At 42.0% G+C, this 23,006-nt stretch overlaps 1 protein-coding gene across 1 annotated transcript; it reads left to right on the plus strand.

The window, feature by feature from the left end:
* Window positions 1–1,169: 1,169 nt before the first annotated feature.
* On the plus strand, window positions 1,170–21,617 carry NLRP13 (NLR family pyrin domain containing 13; the record flags this gene model as incomplete). The annotated part of the gene is given in 19 exon segments (XM_039880659.1): window positions 1,170–1,312; window positions 1,360–1,441; window positions 1,443–1,533; window positions 5,020–5,088; window positions 9,482–9,799; window positions 9,802–9,846; window positions 9,849–9,960; window positions 9,999–10,003; window positions 10,161–10,767; window positions 10,769–10,885; window positions 10,887–10,941; window positions 11,486–11,626; window positions 11,628–11,680; window positions 12,880–13,048; window positions 15,624–15,793; window positions 18,620–18,714; window positions 18,717–18,788; window positions 20,210–20,222; window positions 21,452–21,617. Coding segments are annotated over 19 exon segments (2,523 nt in total), but the record flags the coding sequence as incomplete, so codon positions are not given.
* Window positions 21,618–23,006: the final 1,389 nt, after the last annotated feature.

Here is a 23,006-nt window from a genome sequence, read left to right on the forward strand (position 1 = left end):
ATCATTTTAGTTCTATTTTTGATTTATATATTTTGAAGTTATACTGTTAGGACTTGTTGTGTCTTCCTGCTGGACTGATCCTATTATGAAAAGTTCTCTGTGTTCAGTGGTAATTTTGCCTTAAAATCTACTTTATCACAATATAGTGATACCTGTTTTCTTCCAGTTAGAGTGTACATGCTACATGTGCCCTCCCATTAATTTACTTTAAATGTCTTGTGCTGATACTTGAAGTGTGCCTTTTAGTTTTAATCCAGTTTGTGTTCAAATTCTTAGTGTTTAGCCCATTTCTGTAATTGCTGACACATTTAGGTTTTAGTGTATTATCTCGCCATTTGTTTCTCAACATGTTTTTCTATTCTTTTGTTGTTATTTTTTGAATAAAATAGTTTTATTCGATTTTTTAATCTAGTTATCCATTCTTTTACTGTTCTTCCAGTTTTTATGCTAGAGTTTAGTGTTCATTTTGACCTATAGTTCACCTGAGATTATGTCGTGACTTTCTGATAAATGCGAGAAATTTGAAGCAGCTGAGCGTCATGTCCTTCCCTCTAGTCTTTTTTTGTTGCCATTTTTAATGTGTATGTTATAAATTCCAGAAGATGCTAACGTTGTCTTCAAGGGTCAGAACTTTCACATTTTCCCACACACTGACCACTTCTCTTCATCCCTTTGTGCGTTGCCGTCTGTTTTCGTGTTGTTTTGGTAGGATATACATATGCTGGCAACACATTTTCTCAGCTTTAAAAAAGTTTTCAAAAATTTCCAGCTTTATTGGAGGAAGATTGACAAACACACAAATTGTATACATTTTAGGTTGTATAACATGATTTTTAAAGGTATGCAGCATAATTTAATATACACATGCATTGTAAAATGCACAGTCACAACAAGCAACATTAGGCTTCATGTGTGCCAGGTCCTGGTGACACAGCCGATAGCAGGCCAGGTCTCTGTTCAAAGGGAGCTGACACACCTTTTTGGAAGAGAGATAAATGTGCACAAACAGTGGGAAGTGCTAAGAGGGAAAAATAAACAGCAAAGGTACAGATTAGACAGTTTGGAGGATGTGAATGTCATGGCTCATGGCTTCAAGTCTTTCTCGGGTCCCATTTGCTAGTGGAAGTAACAGGACCTGGGGGAAGCTAGAGTCTTGTAGGCCAGGCAGGATGATCTCTGCTCACCCGTCTGTTGACGGCTGTTCCTGTGATAAGCTCCTGTCTCACCTGCTCACTCTGGATCAGTACTAGCTGGAGGAGTTCATGCTTGGCCTCAAGTCCCCACAGCTGCTGCCTGAGAACAGATCCCCTGGGCCAGCCTGAAGGCCAGTGACCCTACAAACCTACTGTGTCTGTTGAGTGAGTACTTCCAGCAGATCCCCTGGGCCAGCCTGAAGGCCAGTGACCCCACAAACCTACTGTGTCTGTTGAGTGAGTACTTCCCCTGAGCTGTGGATGTGGGAAGTGGCCCTCAGGGTCTTCGAGATCATGCATCTGACTTCGCTATGTGAGAAAGTTAGAGCCAAGATAAATGGTGAGTGGGCCTGTTGCAGGGACGGGGTGTGGGCAGAGGCATGAGGGGTCAGGGGGATGAGGGGACAGAAGAATCGGGAATGGGGCAGAGCGATGGGGATGAGGGGGTAGAGGGATAAGGGGACAGGGGTACAGCACCTTCATGGGAGCAAGTAGGCTGCTGCTGGATTTTATGGAGTAGTTCCACATTGCTAATTACCCCTAAGAATCTTCCTGATGGGCTGTGAAGGTTTAAAGCTTTAAGGTGTAAAAGCTATAAGGATTTGGATCCCTAGCCAGAGAAGGAATTGAAAGAGGCACATTTATTCTGTTACAAGCTTTTCTTGAAAAGGCAAATTTGTCCCGATGCAATTGTATTAGAAAATGCTTTGAGAATAGCAGGAATTCCATGGTTGTTTATGCATTATTTTTTTCCCCAAAGGAAACACTAGGTAAATGCAAAAAAAATCCAAAACCAGACCAAACAAAAAACAAAACTGCATCTGGCTATAGTATTTGCTTATTTTGGTGTGCTAGCATTCATTTGCAGTAGGGTTGTAGTATTTACTGTAGTGTTGTATTTATTGTACCATTGTAGTATTTATTTACAGTAGCATTGTGGTATTTAGTGTTGTAGCATTTATTTGCAGTAGCATTGCAGTATTTATTGTAGTGTACTGTAGCATTCAATTACAGTAGCATTGTAGTATTTTACTGTTGTATTTATTGTAGCATTGCAGTATTTACTATAACACTATGGTATTTATTATAGTGTAGCATTTATTTACAGTAGTATTATAGTGTTTGTTGTAGTGCTGTATTTATTGTAGCAATATAGTATTTATTTACTGAAGTATTGTACTTATTGTAGTGTTTAAATTATTTACAGCAGCATTGTAGTATCTTACTGTTATATTGTAGCATTGCAATATGTTTACTATAGTGTTATATTTATTGTAGTGTTGAGCATTTATAGTAGCATTGTAGTATCTTACCGTGTATTTGTAGCATTGCAATATTTATTTACTGTAGCATTTATTGTAGTGTTGTAGCATTTACAGTAACACTGCAGTATCTTACTATTGTATTTATTGTAGCATTGCAGTATTTATTTACTGTAGTGCCATGGTATTTATTATAATGTTGTATTTTTTTAATGGTACTGTGTGTCATAACCAGTTAGCAAGTGTAATACTGTGCTACCATTTTTTTAGCTTGTATTTTCTTTTTTTAATTTTTCAATTACAGTTGACATTCAATGTTATATGTGTTTCAGGTGCACCATTTTAATTTCTATCTATTTTTAATGTATTACCGATCCCATTTCCCTGCCACATAAAAACCTATGTGGTTTTCGTTGTGCACCTTCACCTGCTGTGGTGAGTTTTAGGGGTGTCCATGTCACCTGTGGCAGAACTGACTGCCTCTCAGACCTGGAGAATGAATTGTAACTTTGCTGTTGCCTGCCACAAGCCAGGCCTCAATCCCAGTGCTTTCTGCGCACTGGCACTTACTTTTCACAACACCCTTAAGGAGGAGGTCCTGTTACTCATGTCTCACAGACGAGGAAACAGGCACAGAGCTCAAGTAAATTGCCCAGAGTCGTGGGGCTGGGTCAGACCCCACACAGCGGGTGTCCAGAGGCCTGTACTGGTCCACATCCTGCTTCTCTTCTTCCAAGGGCAGGCGTGAGGCCTAAGGAGACAGGGTAGAAGGTGGCAGCACAATGTTCCTATCAGAGCTTTGGATGTCAGAGGTTCTGAGTCATAGAAATGCAGGCCCTATGTACCTCCTGGTGGGTGGGAGAAGGCAGTGGGGATTCAGGAGGTGACCTCTCATGCAGAAGGAAGCCAAGAAACATACATCTCATGAGTGATGCGGGGCTGATGGGAAAGTCGGGACCACTTGTGCTGCCCCCATCAGCCACATCTTCCAGGACACACAGCACACAGCATGTCTGCTTGAGCGGAGCTAAGGAATGTTCATTTGTGAGTGAGCCTGCATGTTCATTTGCACATGTGTCAATGGGCACATGTGTGCTGTCTTCAGATTAAGATCCCAGATTCTCACATCCAACCGCCTGGATTCAAAGGCTGCCTCCACCTAACCAGCTCTACCCCCGGCAGATGGCTTGACACTAGGCCCCCATTCTTTCTGAGAATGGGGCTAATGGCATATGCACCTGTGAGTTTCTTGGGTGAAATGCCTAGAAGGTGTTGGGCCCAGAGTTGGGCCTCAATCACTTGCTCATCTCAAGGGTAGATTTCATGCTAATAGCACTGCCTTCCTTGGTGGTTTCCAGCTATTCATTTGCCATCTCAGTGTACACACCCTCCACCCCAGTACTATTCCACAATTTTGGGGGAGGTAAATCTGCTATCCAATGGGTTTCCACGGATGGCCTAAGAGGGGCTCAGAACTGCAGTTCTTTAATGTGTCATGATGTAGATCGTGGCACCCGATACTTGACAGTAAAGCCATACCCTGGAAGGCTCACATTGTTGGGGCCATTTGCATCAGAGGAATGCAAGGTGTCATGTAGTTGGCTTACAGATAAACAGAGCCCATGAGGGACCATCTTAGCTTTACTGGGCTGTACCCAGGAAAAGATTGTCACTGAGATCCCCTGATGCCAGGAGAGCTAGCCGAACCCCAGACAGGCTCTGCCGGTGGAGCCTGGGGGGCTGCACAGAATCAGCAACTGTGGGTGGAGAATGATGGACCCTTGCTCTCCAAAGGAACATGAAACCTGAGGAAGAAGCCCAGGACCCGGCTTGCTACCCAGATCAGTCCTGCAAACTCTGACAATCAGTGGAATCACAAAAGTCAGATCCGTGAGTCTTCAGATTCAGATTTCTCATGGCCACTATGTTAGCAGGACATGGAAAGGTCCTTCAGTTCATGGGAATGGGCACTCAGAGTGGTTTCATGAGACACCAGGGGGCTGGGCTTATAACCTAACACTTGGCACTTTTCTTCCTATCATTTTTATTCCAAAAATATTAGAGTGGCTTCCATGTGCTGGGCATTATTCTACACACTTGGGATAGATCAGTGAATGGAGACTAGCCATGCATGTCCCCTCTAGTGGGGTAGGCAGGTAATAGGATCAATGAATGCATTGTGTGATTTGTTATAAGGTGGCATGCACAGTGGAAAGGAGAGACGATAAAGTGGGTGGGGAGGGTCTACGGCGTGTGATGTAGGTATTGGGTGCAGTATTGATTGAGACCATCAGCCACCACTGAGGAGGTAAGAACGGAGCAAAGACTTGGAGGTGAGGGAGTGAGACAAGTAGATCCAAGGCCAAGAGGCAGGGATGCACATAAAGTGTGCTGAAGTCTCTACACGAAACGTTTGGGTTGATGGGGCTAGAGGACGGGACTCCTTCAGTCTCTTTGATCCTAAGTTTGTCAGAGAAACAGTTGGTTCTACTGAGAGCATCTGTCACTGCCTACTTATGTCCAGCCTGGGGACTCTCACATCCTGTCATCACTGTTTGTTTCAGAGATGGCACAGGCACAGAGACCCCAAGACCCAAAGCAGAAGGAACCAGAGATGCCAGAAGAAGAATCAGGTCTGTACACTGTTTTACAATAATCATGGACAAATGGCTTGATTGGGCATTTCACGAGATCCACACTTGCCATTTCCCTTGAAATTTTTTCTAATTTATAGTATTCTGGAAATGATACCCTTCCCAACCTCTTCTTCTAGTGCTGCTTATTAAATAACAAGTTACCATAAGTTGGACATTCTCTCTGATTCCATTCTACATTCTTTGATGGCAGTATGCCTTATTAAATAGCTGCATTTTTTTTTGTACCAGTGTCCCCATGGTGATGTTCATATTGTAATACATGTAGCTATGCAACAAGTTTAGTTTCACCCAAGAAATATATATACTGTGTGTAATACAGAAAGAATCACAGAACCGCAAAACGTATGATGAAAAGTGTCAGTTCTTTGCCTAACCTTTATCTGTAGATGCGGCCACATGCCACCATTGGCTGCCACCTTTGCTGTCTGTCTCTTTGCTCGGAAATGATTGACATGTACTGCAATTTCTTAGTTTTTCAATCAATTATCTACTAACTTCTTGTCATGGTAGGTAAACATCTCTCTTTTATCCTTCAATAAAGTTATTGGTTTTTTGTGGGTTTTTTTGGAGGAAAAATATATTCAGTGTTATGTAGATATAAATCAGCACTTTCTGTATAATTATTAGTATATTATCCCAAGTCTTTTGGGAAGCATAATACAATCAAACACATGAAGAAGCCCATCAACTTGCTTGTCATTCTTTCTACAGTTTCTTGAAGCCCCACAGCCCTCTCCAGTCTGTATTGGTTGCCATGCAGCTCCGATCCTGGGACCTCATTTAATCTCAAATCCCGTTTTCTACTCTGGAATGTGGCCACCCCCTTGTTCTGTGGATTCCACAGCTATCTGTCTGTCCTACCGCTATCTCAGGGACCCATTTACAGTAACTCATTGACATTGGTCAACACGAGACAGTTTTCAAGAGATGGCCTGGTTGAAAATCCTTCTAATGTGCCCTTTGAAGAATAATTTAAATGTCACATTCTGGGTCGAGTGGTGTTTCCCTTCATGGTCCTGGTGTCCAGTGTCCTCCAGTGCCCAGTTTGATTTTTTACATGGTGTATGACCTGTCTTTTATACTATGAAAACTTTGGGGGTCCTTTACCCTGTGTTATGAAATGTCATATGTGACTAGGTCCTGGGCTTGACCATCCTCTTTGGGTTGGGTACAAAATGGGTCCTTTAAATTTAAAAACATGTCCTGTTCTCACATTTTCTTATCTCTTTGGTAGTGATTTTTTTCCTTCTCTGTTCTTTTTCTAGAATTCCAATTAGGTATTGTGTTTCCTGGGATTGACATTTAATTTTCGCATCTTCCCACCCCTGCCCCATGCTTTCATCTTTTAAAAAAAAATAATTTGAAAGACTACTTCAACTGTCTATCATATCTACTATGAAACATATTATTACATCAATAGCATTTTTAAGATCAAACTGTTAAATCCATTTCTCGTTAATAGTACCCTTTTTCAGTCGATGGAATATCTCCTTAAATATTTTTTATAACTTTTGAAGCAGTTTTTGGTTCTCCAAGTTATCTGTTCCCTGAGTAAAGTGATTAAACAATGTAAATGTGTTTAATAATATTATTCATAATATTAATGTACAAAGTATTTAATATTTTAAAAAGCTCCCTCTTCCTATGTAAGCAATTAATTTTACAAAGGTAGCCACTTAAAAATGTGTTTGTTCTCCCAGCTTTTATACATAAGTTAGATGATAGAGCCACACTACTTTTTTCTTTCAATTATATCTTTATAGAAACACATCAGCTTCATCCTTTAACAGCTACTGAATATGCCAATGTATGGCTATATCTTGGTCTGTATCTAACCTCCTGTTGACAAATCTAGGCTTCCAGGTTTTTAAAAAAGTAAACAATACTTTGATAGACATTGTGACATTGCACATCTGTAAATGTTTTTGTAGAAAACACCCCCAAACTACAAATCCTACACAAAGCATATGTATAATGTAAACTTTGTTGTGGCCAAATTGATCCCTTACAAGGCTGCTTAAAAGGACATCCCTGATGGTACTGTGTCTACTTTTCTGTCCTGCTACCAACACAGATTCCTTCAAATAATTGCCAAATGGATTGGAACGGCGCCCCAATTTAATATTAGGTTTGCATTAATCCTACCAGTGAGTCGAAAACCATAATTGCATTTAGCCTTTTTATTTCTTGCAAAACGACAGTTCTGCCCCCTCCTCATTTTTCTTGCGGGCACCTATTCTCTTCTCATTGACACATCAGAGTACTTTGTGATGGAAAGTGACCTCTCGGTCTGTCATGTGGATGGTAAGTCTTCCTCAGGCAGTTTTTCTCTCGAGTTTGTGTGGTGCTTTCATGCTCAGCTTTACAATATCTGGGTGGCAAGACTCACTCCCAACTTAGTTAGGTCACAGGGTGCCTCTGCTAAAGCAGCCACCTGAGGTTTCAATCCAACAGTTTTAGACTTCACCAGTCTTGCTGCATTAAAGAGAAATGGAGGAGAGCAGGGAGAGCTGGCTCAATTCATTCTGAGGGAGTGGGTCCTAGGGGAGTCAGCCTTTGGTCTATAAGATTCATTTCTTAAAAGTCAATCGACCAAGTCTTGGGACTTGCTCAATCCAGATTAATAGTTCTTTCCTGGAAGTCGAGGGGAACTCTGGAGGGTTGGACATTTGAGCCTTCTCCGATCCTTGATAATCCTATAGAATGTCACCTGGGACCCCACCTCTAGAAGATGACATTTCCCTTGTGGTGGGCAAAAAAAATGGCTTTTGCCTTCTTTCTTGCTGATTTGGATTTTATAGACCAGGGAACTGAGATTCAGGAGGTACCCACAAAGCATCACCACTATTAAGAGTCAGTTCCAAATCTTGAAGAAAATGTGAGAGCAGGGCTTGTTATTCCTACTCTCACTCTTTCTCTACCAGAAAGTGTATATTTGAATCTATATAATGTATATTTATATTTAATTTATATACAATTTATATATTTATGTAAAAATATATTCATATATTAAAATATGTTTTATATGTTAAAAATATATTTATTGTATATATTTATATTTACATAAAATATATATTTAGCTTATATCTATATAGATATACAATATATAAATTATATTTATATATTTAAATATATGCTGCATATTTATATTTAATTTTTATAATTTATACCTTTATGTAAAGTATATTTAATTTCTATATTAAAATATAGTGTTATATATGTATTAAAATATGTTTAATGTATATATTTAGATATTTACATAAAATCTAATTTTTATCTATACAGATATATAATATATAAATTATATTTATATATTTAAATAAATGTATATTTATATTTAATTTATATATTTATATTCATGTAAAACATATACTTAATTGGCATATTAAGAGGTTAATATGTATTTAATATGTGTATTTAGATATGTACATAAAATATATTTTATGTATATATCTAGATATGTATATCAAATATATTTAATTTATATAAATAAATACATATTTATATATAACTATATATATAATTTTTTCCTGCTCTACAGAATCATCACCCACCCAGATATTTTAGCCCAGACCCTAGAATGTATCTTCCTTAGCATACCCCATCCCCTTGTTATAAACTGCTGGCAACCTTCCTGGTTTGACTCACTGTAGACCCTAAATCCATTCCTCTCATATCTAATCCTGTGATCCAGTCCTTCTGGGGTTCTAAGTTCCCCCACAAAAGAACCGGGGCTCTGTGGTTGTTGCTGCTATGTTGTCTATGGATTTGTGTGACCAAGCAGAACTACTGTTACTTCAACAATGGGTGTAGCTTTCTTACCTGCTCGCCTCACCTCCTTTGTTGAAGCACAACCCCTTCTCCAAAAAGCAGTGAACTTTCACACATGGAAACTGGCTTACCAGCCCTTGGCCTCCAGAACAAAGTGTACATGATCCAGTCCCCATAAGTGCAGTCCGCGGCCCCACCTGACACCTTCAACACTGTGCTCTGGCATTTCTTCATTCCCCTCCCAGGGCATTTGCACTAGTGGTCCCCCTGCTTGAAAGCATCTCTTTCTCTGTCTTGAACTGGCTTCTTATGAATAAGGTGTCACCTCTCACATAGAAGTCTGCTGATTCCTTCCACCTTCTGAAGGCATTCTCCATCTCTCTTGTGTCATTCTAGGATTTTTATTTGTGTATATCTTCAAACTATTTAACTTTTGCTACCTTTTGTGACTTTCCACAACCACACCCACCCCTCCTCCCACAAGTTAAACCCTTGAAGGAAGAGGTTGTCTCATTGGCAGCAACTTCATTATCGAACAGTCCTTAATGCTGAAACTCATTCTGATCACTGTTGTGTTTGGCCCTACTTCTCTGTTTAGACCACAGAAGAATATACAGAGAGAGGATGAGGGCCAAAATACTGGTGATGTGGGACAGTACCCCTTGGCCCAAAGACCACATTTACCTCTGCAGTGTGATGGAACAAGAGCATGAAAAACTGATGTGCCTTGTGTATCCTAACAGGGCCGGTGCTTGGCTCTGAACCAAAGTGTTGGAGAGGATGGCAGGGGTTAGAAAGACCACTTTGGCGATGAAGGTCATGCTGCACTGAGTGGAGGGCTTCCTCTTTCAGTACAAGTTCTCCTATGTTTTCTACATTAGCTACTATGCAGTGAGAGAGATGGAGGACACCACCTTTGCTGGCCCGAGTCTCAGGCCCCTATTGAAGAGCTCATGACTCATCCGAGAGGTTCTTGTTTGTCATCGATGGCTTTGAGGAATTGACTGTGCCCTTCAACTTGGCTGACGGCCTGCCATGCACAGATCAGCATCAGTACCTCCCAGAGACCAGAATCCTGTTCCACTTTTTGAAGCTACCTTACTAATCACGACCAGGGACTGTAGGAGCAAAGATCTTAAAAAGTTGGATCCATGGTTTGTACTGATTTTAAGGTTCACAGAGGAAGACTGGGAGGATTATTCTACAGATACTTTGGGGACCAAAGCAAAGCCAAGAAAATCTTGCATTGGATAAGAAGTTTTGAAACTCCATCTCAGTCCTGTTCCACTCCTGGGTATGCTCCTGCCTGAAGCGACAGATGGTAAGCCATCCTCATTTCCAGCTGAGCACACAGACTGCCACCAGTCTGTATGCCTATTTCTTCTCCAGGTGGTTCGCAACAGCAGAGCTGAGTTGGTCAGGGCAGAGCTGGCCAGAGCAATGGAGGGCCCTCTGCTCTCTGGCTGCAGATAGGGTGTGGTCCTCAAACTTCACATTTGCCAAAGAGGACATTGAACATCAGGGCCTGCAGGCACCTCTCATTGATTTTCTCTTCAGGCTGAATATTCTTCAAAAGGTCAGTGACTGTGAGGATTGTATCACCTTCACTCACTGTAGTTTCCAGATGTTTTGGGGGGCCATGATCTATGTGCTCGGGGGAACGAAAGGCTCCATCGGTGGTCTCTCAAAGCATCAAGAGATGAGAGTGCTACTGAGTGATGCCTTTGCTGACACAAACTTCTACTGGCATCAGATATCTCTATTTTACTTCAGTCTCTTGAAAAGAGATCTAGCAAGGGAAGTGAAAGATACTCTGCACTGTAGGATGTCTCCCAGGGTAATGGATGAATTATTAGAATGGGCAGAAGACTTATCTAAATATGACACATCTCCTTCGGTTTTGAATTCCTCCTGTTTTTTTTCAGTGCTTGTGTGAGATGCAGGAGGAGGACTTTGTAAAGCAGATTCTGAGTCACCTCCTTGAAGCTGACTTGGATATTTTGGGTTACTTCATTTTGCCTCAAGCACTGTCAGAGGTTAAGTAAGCTAAGGCTTTCTGTCAGCCATCTCAACAGTCACACAGAGTCGACCTTCAACTAGGAAACTCTGGGATGAGTAACACAACACCGTTTGTTTCCCTATGTGCTCTCAGTGTATTGAGTGAGCTAGATCAAATACATGGGCTTAAACAGTTGTCTTTTTCACACTTTTTCTCCCCCATCCCATTTTGGTTCTGTCACTTAATCCTCAAGATAAGGAGAAACAAGCTCAAGAAAAAACAAGAGAGAGTTGTTCTCACCAGACCTCTCTGGGTTGGTATAGGGGGGATCACCTCGCTAGAAGACTAGATGGCCCCAGGACTTCTTAATGGCAGATTAAAGGAGGGGAGGGTAGAACTTGATTGACTGCTGGCTTCATATATCCCACTGAGCTTAGTGACTCTCTTGGAAGTATATTTTAGATTGCCTCCTCAAAGGTTTAATACCATGACTCAGAAATCAAATTTTTGATTTCCCTTATAACGTATACATCCCTAAGTGTCTCTCGTTGTTTTTAATGGAAGAAAGGCAAGATGAGGACACTGTCTGCCCCCACCCCGCAGCTAGCTTCCTCGCTGTCTCTCTTCCTCAGGTGCAAATCCATAACCCCTGTGGGGATTCTGAAGGAGCTCATCCTGGTCCTTCATGGTAATGACAGGCTGACCCATCTCAACTTGAGCTCCATCTACCTGGGAATTACTGTCTATGATGACTTTTAGAACCTTGAGGCACTCGGCCTGCAACCTCAAGTATCTGTGGTAAGTCTCTGGTTTCCCAGATGTGTCCCCAAGATCACCCTAAGTCTAATGATCCACCGGGAGAACAGGAGTCAGCATGGCAGCAAAAGGATACAGAGAAGGATTAGCAAAGGGGAAAAGTCCATGGGTGTGGAGTAGTGGTTCTCAAATTTTAACGAATGTCAGAATCACCCAGGAGGTGTGTTCAAACATAGACTCTTAGAACCTACCTCCTGAGGTCTGGCAGGTCTGCTGTGGGGCCTGACAATCAGCATTTGTAACAGGCTCAGAGGCGATGCTGGACTATGTGCCACAATTTGAGCAGCACTGACTTGGAGGCCATCCTGCTTCTGAAAGGGATGAGAGACGGGAAGAAACCAGATTTTCCTGGAGTTGTGGGGGAGGCTAAATGGAAACCACTCAGCACAGGAGTAACTGCCCATCTTGGGGCTCTTTTGGTAGGTTGGAATTGTGCAGCCTCAACGCTGTGGTTTGTCATTGCCTCTTTTGAGAACTCAGTAAGAACTCAAGTCTTAGTTTCCTCAGCCTGGGGGACAATGATCTCTCTGATGTTGAGGTGAAAAAGCTGCAGAAGCCCTTGGACATGTCAAGGTGTGCCCTGAAGGAGCTGTTGTAAATCCCCCTGCTTTATCGAACTGTCTTCTTTGGAAGTTTGAGTGGCAGGGCAGGGGTGGCAGTGGGAGTATGGTTTGGAGAGCCTTGAGGGTCCCTCTCTTGTATTTGCTTGTCCTGTTGATACATTTCCTATTACCTTTTTTCTATCTTTCTCTTCGAGGCTCATTCTTGCCCTCACCATGATTGGGGGCCTCTTGCTTGTCAGGCTTCTGCCAGCCTCCCCTAAGTCCAGTGGTTTTCAACTGGGAGAAATTTTGTCCCTCACGGGACACTTGACAATGTCTGGACACACAGCTAGTTCCCACAGTTGGGAGGGGAGGATGCTTCTGGCATCTAGTGAATAAAAATCAGGTGTTATCACCATCCCACAACGAACTGGAGGACCCCCTGCAACCAAGAGTGATCTCAAGAAACCGTACCCTCACCTGCCTTTTTCTCCTTCATGAAGCTTTTGTTCTTTACCCAATTTAATCTTCCCATGATGTTTGGGCCCCAGACTGTGGCCCAACAGACTGAGAATTTGAAAAAAAAGTAGAGAGAACCACACATAGCTGAAGCTCACCTTGCACCTGTACCTCCCACAGCCTGGAGAAATGAAATCTGTTGGCAGCCAACTCTGAGGAACTGGCCTTGCTTCTCACCAGCACCAGGAGAACAGCCTGACTGTGCCTGAGGTTTAGCTTGCTCCAAGATAATGGCATTCTCTGGCTGTGTGCTTCCTTGAGTGATCCTGAGTGTGACTTAGAGAGGCTGGTATAAGTTCCTCTCAGCTCCGTTTCTGGAAATGATGGTCCATGGGAGTTGGCATCAAGGAGAAAATGGCTCCTTCACTGAGGACCCAGGTGTATCATTGAAAACTAACATGCATTGAGCAGTGACTTTGTGTGCTACAGATTCAAAGCAGCACCCCTGATTTGTTGACTCAGTTGCTGGGGTTTGGGGTGGTGGGTCAGACAGACATGCTTCCTGCCTGTGTGGATGATATAGTTTTATGAGTGAGAGACCAAAAAAATCAGTGGTAGTTTAGATATGAAGAAAAGCAAAGAATGAGGAGACAAAGTGTTGGGGTTGGTTTCCCATGAAGGTCTTCTCTCACTAACTTGTCAGAGGAGGTGATGCTGAAGCAGAGGCTGGAAGGGAGAAAAGGAGGGAGGAGGGAAGGGAGAGAGGAAGGAGGAGAGGAGGAAACCATGTACAGAGAGAGGGAATAGAAGGATGTGCTGTTGGGGTAGGAGTGATGTGAGGTGTGATGTGAGAACAGGAAGAGCAGGAAGATGCCTGAGTATCCCCAGGCAGTGTAGAAATTTGAGTTTTGTTTTGGGTGAGATGTAAAGTCTCCTGAGGATTGGAAGTTGGACAGTGACACCTCTGAAAAGTCACCAAGGCTGCCCTGGAAGAATAGACTCCACAAGGGCAAAGTGGGAGCAGAAGCAAGTGCCTGTGTACCAGGCAAGTGGAAGTGAGAGAGTCATCAGAGCAAATAGGAAGGTAGAGCCAAGGAACTTGGCGGGGAGTTCGAGGTGGCTTAGGAGGAAGAGGCACCCAGAACTCTGCAGGTGACAGGCACGGGCAGCTAGGGGTGGATGGGAGGGAGAGCAGATTCTGGCGTAAGGGGACATGGAGTGGGAAATGCTAGGTGAGCAGGTGGTTGGTTGAAGGGCTTCAGGGTCCAGGGGCTCTGGGCAGGGATGAAAGGCTATCTGCAGTGTGATTGCTCAGGTTTTTTCCTGTTCAGCCATGTCTGCTTCTCTGGTGCAGGTGCAGAACAGACAGAGGGTTGAGTTTTCCTGGGACCAGATATGGTGCAGATGGGTATGACAGGTGGGTATGGAGAAGGCTGAGGGTATGGAGGTACATCTGGGTGTGGTTGGCCGTGTGGTCTGAGGCTTGGAGCCCATGGGTGGCTCTCACCACACGGGGTCTCAGAGGACTAGAGTGTTAGAGTGGTCGGCACATATGTAATGTGAGTTAATATTATATGTGTGCAACTATTTGTTATGTTTATAATATAGTCCGATGTAATATGTGCTGTTATAATTATGTTACTATTATATACTTTAATATATAATTTAATATGTGTCATATTTAATGATATATCAGTATATAAAATAATATATATTTTAGTAATATATATTAATATATTTATAATTATATTTATATAATGAATATATCATTGTTGCATAACAATTACATGTGATAGCATATATAATTTATGTAAGATTTATTATTATATCTATGTTATTGTAAATCTGTTATCTAATACCTATATATCACATATGTATACACAAATGTATATTATTGTACTATTATATATATAATGTATAACATGTAAGATTTGTTATGCAATATTAACACAACAGTATATCACATGCCATCTCTGCTATAAAAATACCTATAGATCATATATATATATATATATATATATATATATATATATATATATATATATATATATATATATATATAAAAAATCTCTATGTATTATATATCTTCCATAGCTTGTATCACATGCTTGCCAAGTACTGTCCTGAGCACTTTACATGCATGGCTCATTGGAGCATTGTCTCCTGTGTGGCAGGCCATTATAACCTCCTCTTTAGAGTAGCTGAAGGAGTGACACAGCTTGAGTGACGCAGCTTGAGTGATGCAGCTTGCCGACAACAGTTACTAACAGCTGATGGCATCTAAACCCATGTTTGTCTGGCTCCAGAGCCTGGGGCCACTGAAAATGTGTTTCTTTTAATTTTTACTTAAAGTTTCATGTGAGAATTTTTTAAATTTATTTTTTGACATGTAAAATGCTGTATATATATAATGTATACAATTCAGTGAATTTGGGGGTATGCATACACCCATGAAGCCCTCACCACCATCAAGGCCATGGGCATATCCATCACCTCCAAAGTTTCTTCCACCTATTATTATTATTATTATTATTATTATTATTATTATTATTATTATTATTATCATTGTCACACTTAACACAGGATCTGCCCTCTCAGCATGTTTTACGCTTTACTGCAGCGTAGTCAAGCTATAGGCACAGCGTGCATCTCCAGACAGATTTACCTTGCGTAACTGAAACTTTGTACTGTGTGACTGTTGTTCCTCTTTTTTTGAAACCAGCCACTGAGCAGACTGACCCTGCAATGATTGTTTTCCATTCTGGAGCAGGGCAGGATAAGGATGCCTACACAGACATTCAGTTCATCCTGGGTGGGGTCCGAGTTGACACCGTGGTGCACTCAGGTTCTGGTGGCTGGTGCTCCTGGCATCTCATTCAGGCCACTTTCCTTAGTACCTCTCTCTGTGGCTTTCAACCCACAAGCTCTGGTTCGGCCAACTTGGTGCACTCAGCTGCAGGTCCCTATCAGACACTCTTCTCCAGAACACGACACCGATACACCTGGACCTGAGGAAGAACCCCCTGGGGGACATGGGGCTGAGGTTTCTGTGTGAGGCTCTGAGCCATCCAGACTGCAACCTACAAAATCTCAAGTGAGTATCCCACCTCCCTCATGTTTGATGGGTGAGGGGAGCCTCTCAAGCAGACCTACAAATGCCTGACTTCTAGGTGGGGTTTGTGTCCTGGATGTAGATGTGATTCTTGGCAGAGAGAAGCTTTAGGTTTTGTGGGAGGTGGGAGTGCTTGTGGTGGGTGTGATGCCCATGAGGAGAAAACTGGGGTGACTTAAGGACTCACCACAACACATGTCTGGGGTAGTATTTGACGATTAACTGGGAGGACTCAGAAAGCTGTAGTCATATTGGTGGCTATGATTCATTACAGTTAAAGGGGACAAAGCAACATCAGCAGACGGGGAAGGCACACTGGGAAAAGTCTACAGGAAGCCAGGTGCTGCCAGCTCCAGGCAATCCTCTCCCAGTGGAGTCACCTAGGACATGCTTAATGCCCCCAGTGATATGCTGTAACAACACATGTGAAATGTTTGCAACCAGGGTGGGTCACCACAGACTCAGGGCCCTAGATTTCTCCTAAGCACTGGTGCTGAGCATGCCTTCTGGCCACAAGGAAAGCAGGAGTTTAGTGTAAACCACGTTTGCAACAGTTTAGGCACAGTGAGCCCCTTTTCTTACGGGACCGGGGAGTTCTCCTGAAATCCGTGTCTCAGATGCCAGCCAAGGGCTAGCCTTGTCAGTGGGCCTTTCTGAGGACAGTGGTCAGGCATGCTTCTGCTAGCTTTCCACTGCACAACATGTCTGATAAAAAATTCAAAGGAGCTTCGAGTCTCCCTGGTTTACAGTCATCAGATAAATGATTTTGTATGTTATTTACATCTGTGCATGTTTTTGAACATGGAATCCATCTCAGTCTCAAAAAGGCTCCATATCCCTAGTATGAATATAGGTGGCAGTGGAGGCCATCCAGATAATCACAGAATAGGCTGCTAAGGGATTTGGAAAACTTTGTCTATAATTTTTTTATTGACATTAGTAATACCAGACACATTTTAATGGCCTAACAGGTAGCCAATTCATAATTAAATACAATAAAATATTTTGTATTGGTCATCTAGGTAAGTAAATTCACAGGATTAAAGGTGACTGTTCTGTCCAATATGGCATCCACATGTACCTAAACTTGGAATAAAATTAATTAAGATGAAATAGAATTAAAAATTCAGTGCCTCAGTTACACTAAGTACATTTGAAGTGCTTGGTGGTCACTTGTATCTAGTGCTAGTGTAGTGGACGGGGCAGCTATAGAATATTTTCACCATCGTGGTAGAAATTTCTATTGGACTTTGCTGACTCAGAGGGTACCAAAGAGCAGATGAAACCACATCTCACTAGTGTTCTCCAACCACTCAGTTCCCCTCCTTGGGGACCACCAATGCTTTCAGTTTTTTTTTTTCATCTTCCCAGAGGTCTTCTGTGCATATATCAGTGAGCAGGTGTTTTTACTCAGCATATTACCATGAAACATGCCCCCTAAACAACATACCTGAGAACGTTGCATAGCAGTATGTAGCAACCTTAACTCTTTGATGGGATGTAGTAACTTGTTGAATGAGTGTACTAGTTATATAATAAACACTCTGGTTGTTATAAGCCTTCAGGAAAAGGAATAAAAATTATCTTTGTGCCTGTAATATTTTGGGCATGTGTAAATTTACTTGTGGAATTAGTTTCTAGACATAGAACAGCTGGGTCTTTGCAGGCAAAATTTTTAACATATCTTGCTCAATTGTCCTTTGCTAACTAGCCACGAACGTCCATTATTCAGACCCTCATGTATGATGTTAGGAAACCTCTTTGACCTTCATCAGTTTGAGGTGAAATAATGGTAGCTCAATCTACTTTTTTATGTTTTCCATGGAAATACTGAAACTTATGCAAAAGTAGAGAGAACAGTATATAATCTACTCTGTTATCTAACAATTGTTGATTCATATCCAACCTGCTTTCATGGAAACCCTCACCAGCACTTTCCACCCATGATTATTTTGAGGTCAGTCCCAGGGGTTATAGTCCTGATTTGTAGACTCAGAGTTCTTATATATTTGTCTCTGTGAATAAGAATGGAGTTGGGCAGTTTTCGAATGTTGAAAGCCATTTGCGTGAAATTCCAACCTGTTGATAAAACTTGAGGATTTTTTTTTTCCTTATGACCTGTAGGTGTTCTTCATTAGGAAATTTAGCCACATTGGGTGTGATGTGCATCCATGTTTATCTAGTTAGCAACTCCTTTAGACTTGGCCCTTGACAGTTTTAATGATGTAGATATTTTTATGTAGTCAAAATTCTTCCTATATGGCTAAAGGGTTTTACTATATGTTTGCCTTCTCCACCTTAAGGCATCTTCCATTGTTTCACTTCCCTCCTGCCTCCTCCCTTCTTCCTCTGTTTCTGCATCTGTCCCCTCATTCCCTCTCACCTCTCTGGATCTCTCCCTCTCTCCAAATATTCACCTGCATTTCTCATCTTGAGCTCATTGGGTATAAGAACTCATTCTTGGGAATTGAGATCTGCTCTCACGTGAGATTTTGGTGTGTTTTTCAGTTCAGATGTTGAACTCAGAAGCTGAAACACTTGTTCTGTGATAGCAAGGTGGGGTCTGGACCATGAGTATCATGGAGAAGTAGCCCTTCCCATGGACAGGAGCCCTTGCCTTGTGGTCCCTGGTCTCTGTCTCACAGGGAGATGGCAGATCAGGTGTGGGGCCTCCCAACCTGCACTACTTCGTCCTAGGGCTTAGGATGAGAAGCCAGCTCTTCCTCGGGAGCAAATGAGGTGGGCCGGAGCTTATAAAGACAGGACTCAAGATCATTTTACACCCTCTGCTATGTTTTTATTTTGCAGTTTGTTCTACTGTTCTTTCACAGCGGACGGCTGTCGGGAGCTGACTGACTGCCTTAAGCACAATCATAATGTGAAAGCTTTGGTTATTGGGAAAAACTGTATCAGGATGATAGAGAAAAGCAACTGTGTGAGATTCTCAAACATTCACATTGTGCACTAACACACTTAGGTGAGTCAACGCTGTCCTTGTGCAGGAAGTCCCCTCATCTCCTCTTGGGCGGGGACAGAGTGATATGTGGTCATGTGAGGGGTAAGAAGGAGAGACGTGTTGAAGGACAGGGTTTTCTTTTAAAACTCTTTGTTTGTAGATATTTTCAATCAGTACATTTTGGATAAAAAGTGCTAGACATGCTCCTTGCCCAGTGAATCTTCACTCTAATGGGAAGATGGATTTTTATTTTCAAAATTTTTGGATTATTTTTAAAATCTTATTTTTCAGTTGTTGACATACATTATATTAGTTTTAGGTATACAACATAGTGAGTCCACATTAAGAACCCAAATTGGAAATTACAAAACAGTCACATGGATGTGAAGTACAGCACAGGGAATATCGTCAATAATATTGTGATAACTATATGTGGTGTCATGTCAGGTGGGGACTAGACTAATCAGTGTGATCACTTCATAAGGCAAGACAGATTTTAATCACAATTTGATGTCTTTGCTCAGCAAACTAAGATGATTTAGTGCCAAGTAGTAGTAATTTTGGTCAAAGGTGGCTCAAATGTATCCTCTTTTCAAACAGACAATGGTTTGTTGTTCTTATAAACCACTTAGGGGCTCAGGGCTTAGGGGCTGCACTCAGTTGGGTTTTGAGATTAACCTTGGAATGTGAGTCTTTGTCTCTGTCCCTGAATCAAAAAAGAAAGGTAGGTAGGGAAGAAAGTACTGGGCATCTCCAAGGGCCCAGAGGAGTTCCTGTGGGAAGATTTCACTACATATGGTTGGGAGAGAATGGTGACCTAAGGGAGACCATGCAGGAGAAAATTCTGTAGGGTGAACTATGGTTTGAGTGCTTACTATGTGCATGGAAATGGAGAACTCATGACACTTACCACTTTGTCCTCAAGCAGGGAGATCCCAGGAGGTCAGTACCTTTACATCCATGTTAAAAACAGGAAAACTGAGGCAAGGAGGTCACTTAACTAAATAATGATAGAACAGGGACCCAATCTAAGTCTGACTCAGAAGCCAATTCTCCTCTTGCCCCAATCTTTATTGAGAGATAATGAACATACAACATTGTGAGATTTTTAAGTTTCCAACATGCTGATTGTATACTCTTGATTATTGCAATATGATACCACCTTACCCTTGACTTGATATGCTGATGTATTGCAATATGATTCCTCCACCACGTCACCTAGTTACCACTTCTTTTTTTGTGGTGAGAACATTTATGATCTACTCTCAGCAACTTTCAAGTATATAATAGTTCTTATATAATAGTCACTGTGCTAGACATGAGACCCCAGGACTTATTCATCTCACAACTGAAAGCTTGTACCTTTGACCAACATCTCCTCATTTCCCCACCCCGACCCCTGGAAACCACCATTCTACTCTCTATGAGTTTGGCTTTTTTAGATTCCACACATAAGTGAGATGACACTGTACTCGTCTTTCTCTATGGAAACCTTGCCATGTGCAGGTGCAATATTCTTTGGTAAAGGGAAAGTCTTTACCAACAAGTAATCTAGAGTCTAGTTTTAAGCCCTCACTCTCCAGGTGCTTCTCCCCAGTGGCATAACTGAGGAAAGCATTTGCAACAATTATTGCATCGTCTTTAATGATGAATCCCTTCCCGGCATTCAGTTTACTTCCATCCAGCCTCATTGTCCACTGTTGGCACCTTAGAGCAGGTATCTGCATATCCATATTTGTATGCATAGGGGTCCATCTAGAGCAGGGCACTCAATCTCAGCACTATTGACTGGGTAACTCATTGCTGTCAGGACTGTCCTATGCACTGTAGAGTATTCAGCAGCACCCCTGGTCTCCCCATCAGATGCCAACAGCACCTCTCCAGTCCTCCAACATTCTCAAATCTCCCCTGTGAGGCAAAATCGCCCTTGAGTGAGAAACACTCACCTAGAAGACTGAAGGAATACTATTAAAGGTACATGCTCAAGGTCAAGGATATATAATATAGCTGGTGGCATTAGACCTGAGATGTTGGAACCCACCATGTTTTTCTTGTCCTATGCTATTCCTGTCCATCAAATGGTACCTTTACTTCCAAGCATCTTCTGGATCCTGCCCAGCTTCTTCTAACCTAAGGAAATCTATTCCTTCCCTCTGCTTTTCATGCATTGAATTTTGCACATACAGCCACGAGTCACATTTCTTTATAGACTTAGGTGGAAATTTCTGCTATGTTAAACTGATGGAATACACATTCACTTTCGTCTTTATATTCCTAGTAGCCAGCCAACCATATGTTCAGGTTCTGTGCTGTTGAATTTAGAAAGAAGATGAAAAATGTGTAATGAAAGTGTTGTGATGCTATCTAATGCCTTTCAAGGGCCTTATAAATAAACTCACATCCACTTTAAAGCTAAAATTATTTCCCTCATGTTAAGGCAGGCAAAATGTGCTTCCCCATCTGCCAAGTGGGTTTAAGGTATTATCTACCTTTATAGAATTGGTATATGGACTAAACGAGTTGTGAGCAAGCATTTGGAAAGTGTCTGGTGTGTGCTAAACTCTCTGCTGTTAGCCAGTCTTTTTCAATAGTGTTTTTTCCCCCAGATGTTATTTCGCTTTTATTTCTAATGTCTTAATTTTGGTAGACTGTCTTTAATGTTCCCTTCCCACCCCACCACCTAGGTTGGAGAAATGCAACCTGATATCTGTCTGCTGTCAGCATCTCTTCTCTGCTCTCAGAATTGGTAAAAGTCTGGTTCATCTGAACCTTTTGGGAAATGACTTGGGGCCCGATGGGGTCAACACACTGTGGAAGTCCTTGAAAAAAAATCAATGTGCAAACTACAGGGTAACCCCCACTGACTTTTACCAGGGAAGCACCTGCCAAGATAGGGGATGGATGGGCTCGTGTTTTACAGCAAGCATCAAGTTTGCCCTGAGTTCAATTTCCTGGGGCACTGCTGGTCAATAGAGCATTCAGTAATGATGAAAATGGTCTCCATCTGCATCGTCCAATAGAGTAGCTACCAGCCACAGGTGGTAACTGGGCACTTGCAATGTAGTCACTACACCTGAGGGACTGAATTTTTCATTTTATTTTCTTTGGTGTGAATTGACTTAAATAGCCACATGTGGCTCGTGACAACCATACTGGATGGCATAGTCCTATAGACATTTGGGTATTTGGGGACTTGCCTCATTTTCCCCATTCTCTAGTGCCTATTTCTATCTTGGTCAACAAATGTTTACTCAACAACTTCCTTTTCAGTGCTAACTGTGGGTCCAGCATGGTGGCATGATGGACAGTGGGAAACAAATGGATGCGAGCTTTGTTCTCATGAGGCTATATTCTCCCCAGGGAGATGGCAAATCTGAGAGCTTTAAAAACAATGTTAGTCATGAATGTGTGAAAGTAACTTTGGGTCATGGGACAGAAAACAAGGGTAGTCAAAGTGGTAAGGAAAGGCATGCATGAGGTGGTGTCATTAACCCTGAGTCCCACTGAGGCTGAAAGGGGGAATCCATGTATCAGGAGGGGGATGTGGAAAGTGACTAGAAATTAAGAGTGGAGGGTCCTAAAGAAGCAGCAGTGTCATATGCAAAGGTCCTGAGGTCAGACCCAGCTTTGTGTTGCCCCTTCAAGGCATCAAAAGAAGAGCACTTAATCAGAACACTCTATACCTTAGTTTTCTGGAAATGGTGTCAGAAAGATAAGCAGTGGTTTGTTTTTTTTCTGGAGAAAGAGATTAAACTAGGTACATTTTAGCAGAAAACCATTTCAGATACGAAGGAAATTTGCCTACTTGGAAGTTGATAGAAATCTGTACATTGAGACTTTTATGTTACCAATTTGGCATCTACATAATGCATTTTTACAAGAGTTCTGGGTTGGTGACCACCAAAGATGGACATGTCTCCCCTTCCAATTGTGTGTGCATGTGATTCAGGTTGCAGAGGAGACTTACGACCAGCTGCCAAGATTCTCACCTCTTCTCAAAGAAGAGAATGTGAGGATATCACTTTTCAAGAGTCTGCTAAACATAGACCAATAATACAAATGAGAGAAATCAGATTCATACACATGGATGACAATGACCTGAGTTACCTTGTCCTATATCTATTCTGTCATCTTTCACAAGGCTTTGCCATCTTTTTCCTTCATGGCTGTGCCATTCTTTTATGGAAAGGGGTACTTGGACCTTCACATCTCCTTATCAGTCTCTCTAGGTGAAGCTAG

This window comes from Pteropus medius, unplaced genomic scaffold (genome assembly GCF_902729225.1).
Source record: "Pteropus medius unplaced genomic scaffold, Ma_sr-lr_union100, whole genome shotgun sequence".
Taxonomy (NCBI): domain Eukaryota; kingdom Metazoa; phylum Chordata; class Mammalia; order Chiroptera; family Pteropodidae; genus Pteropus; species Pteropus medius.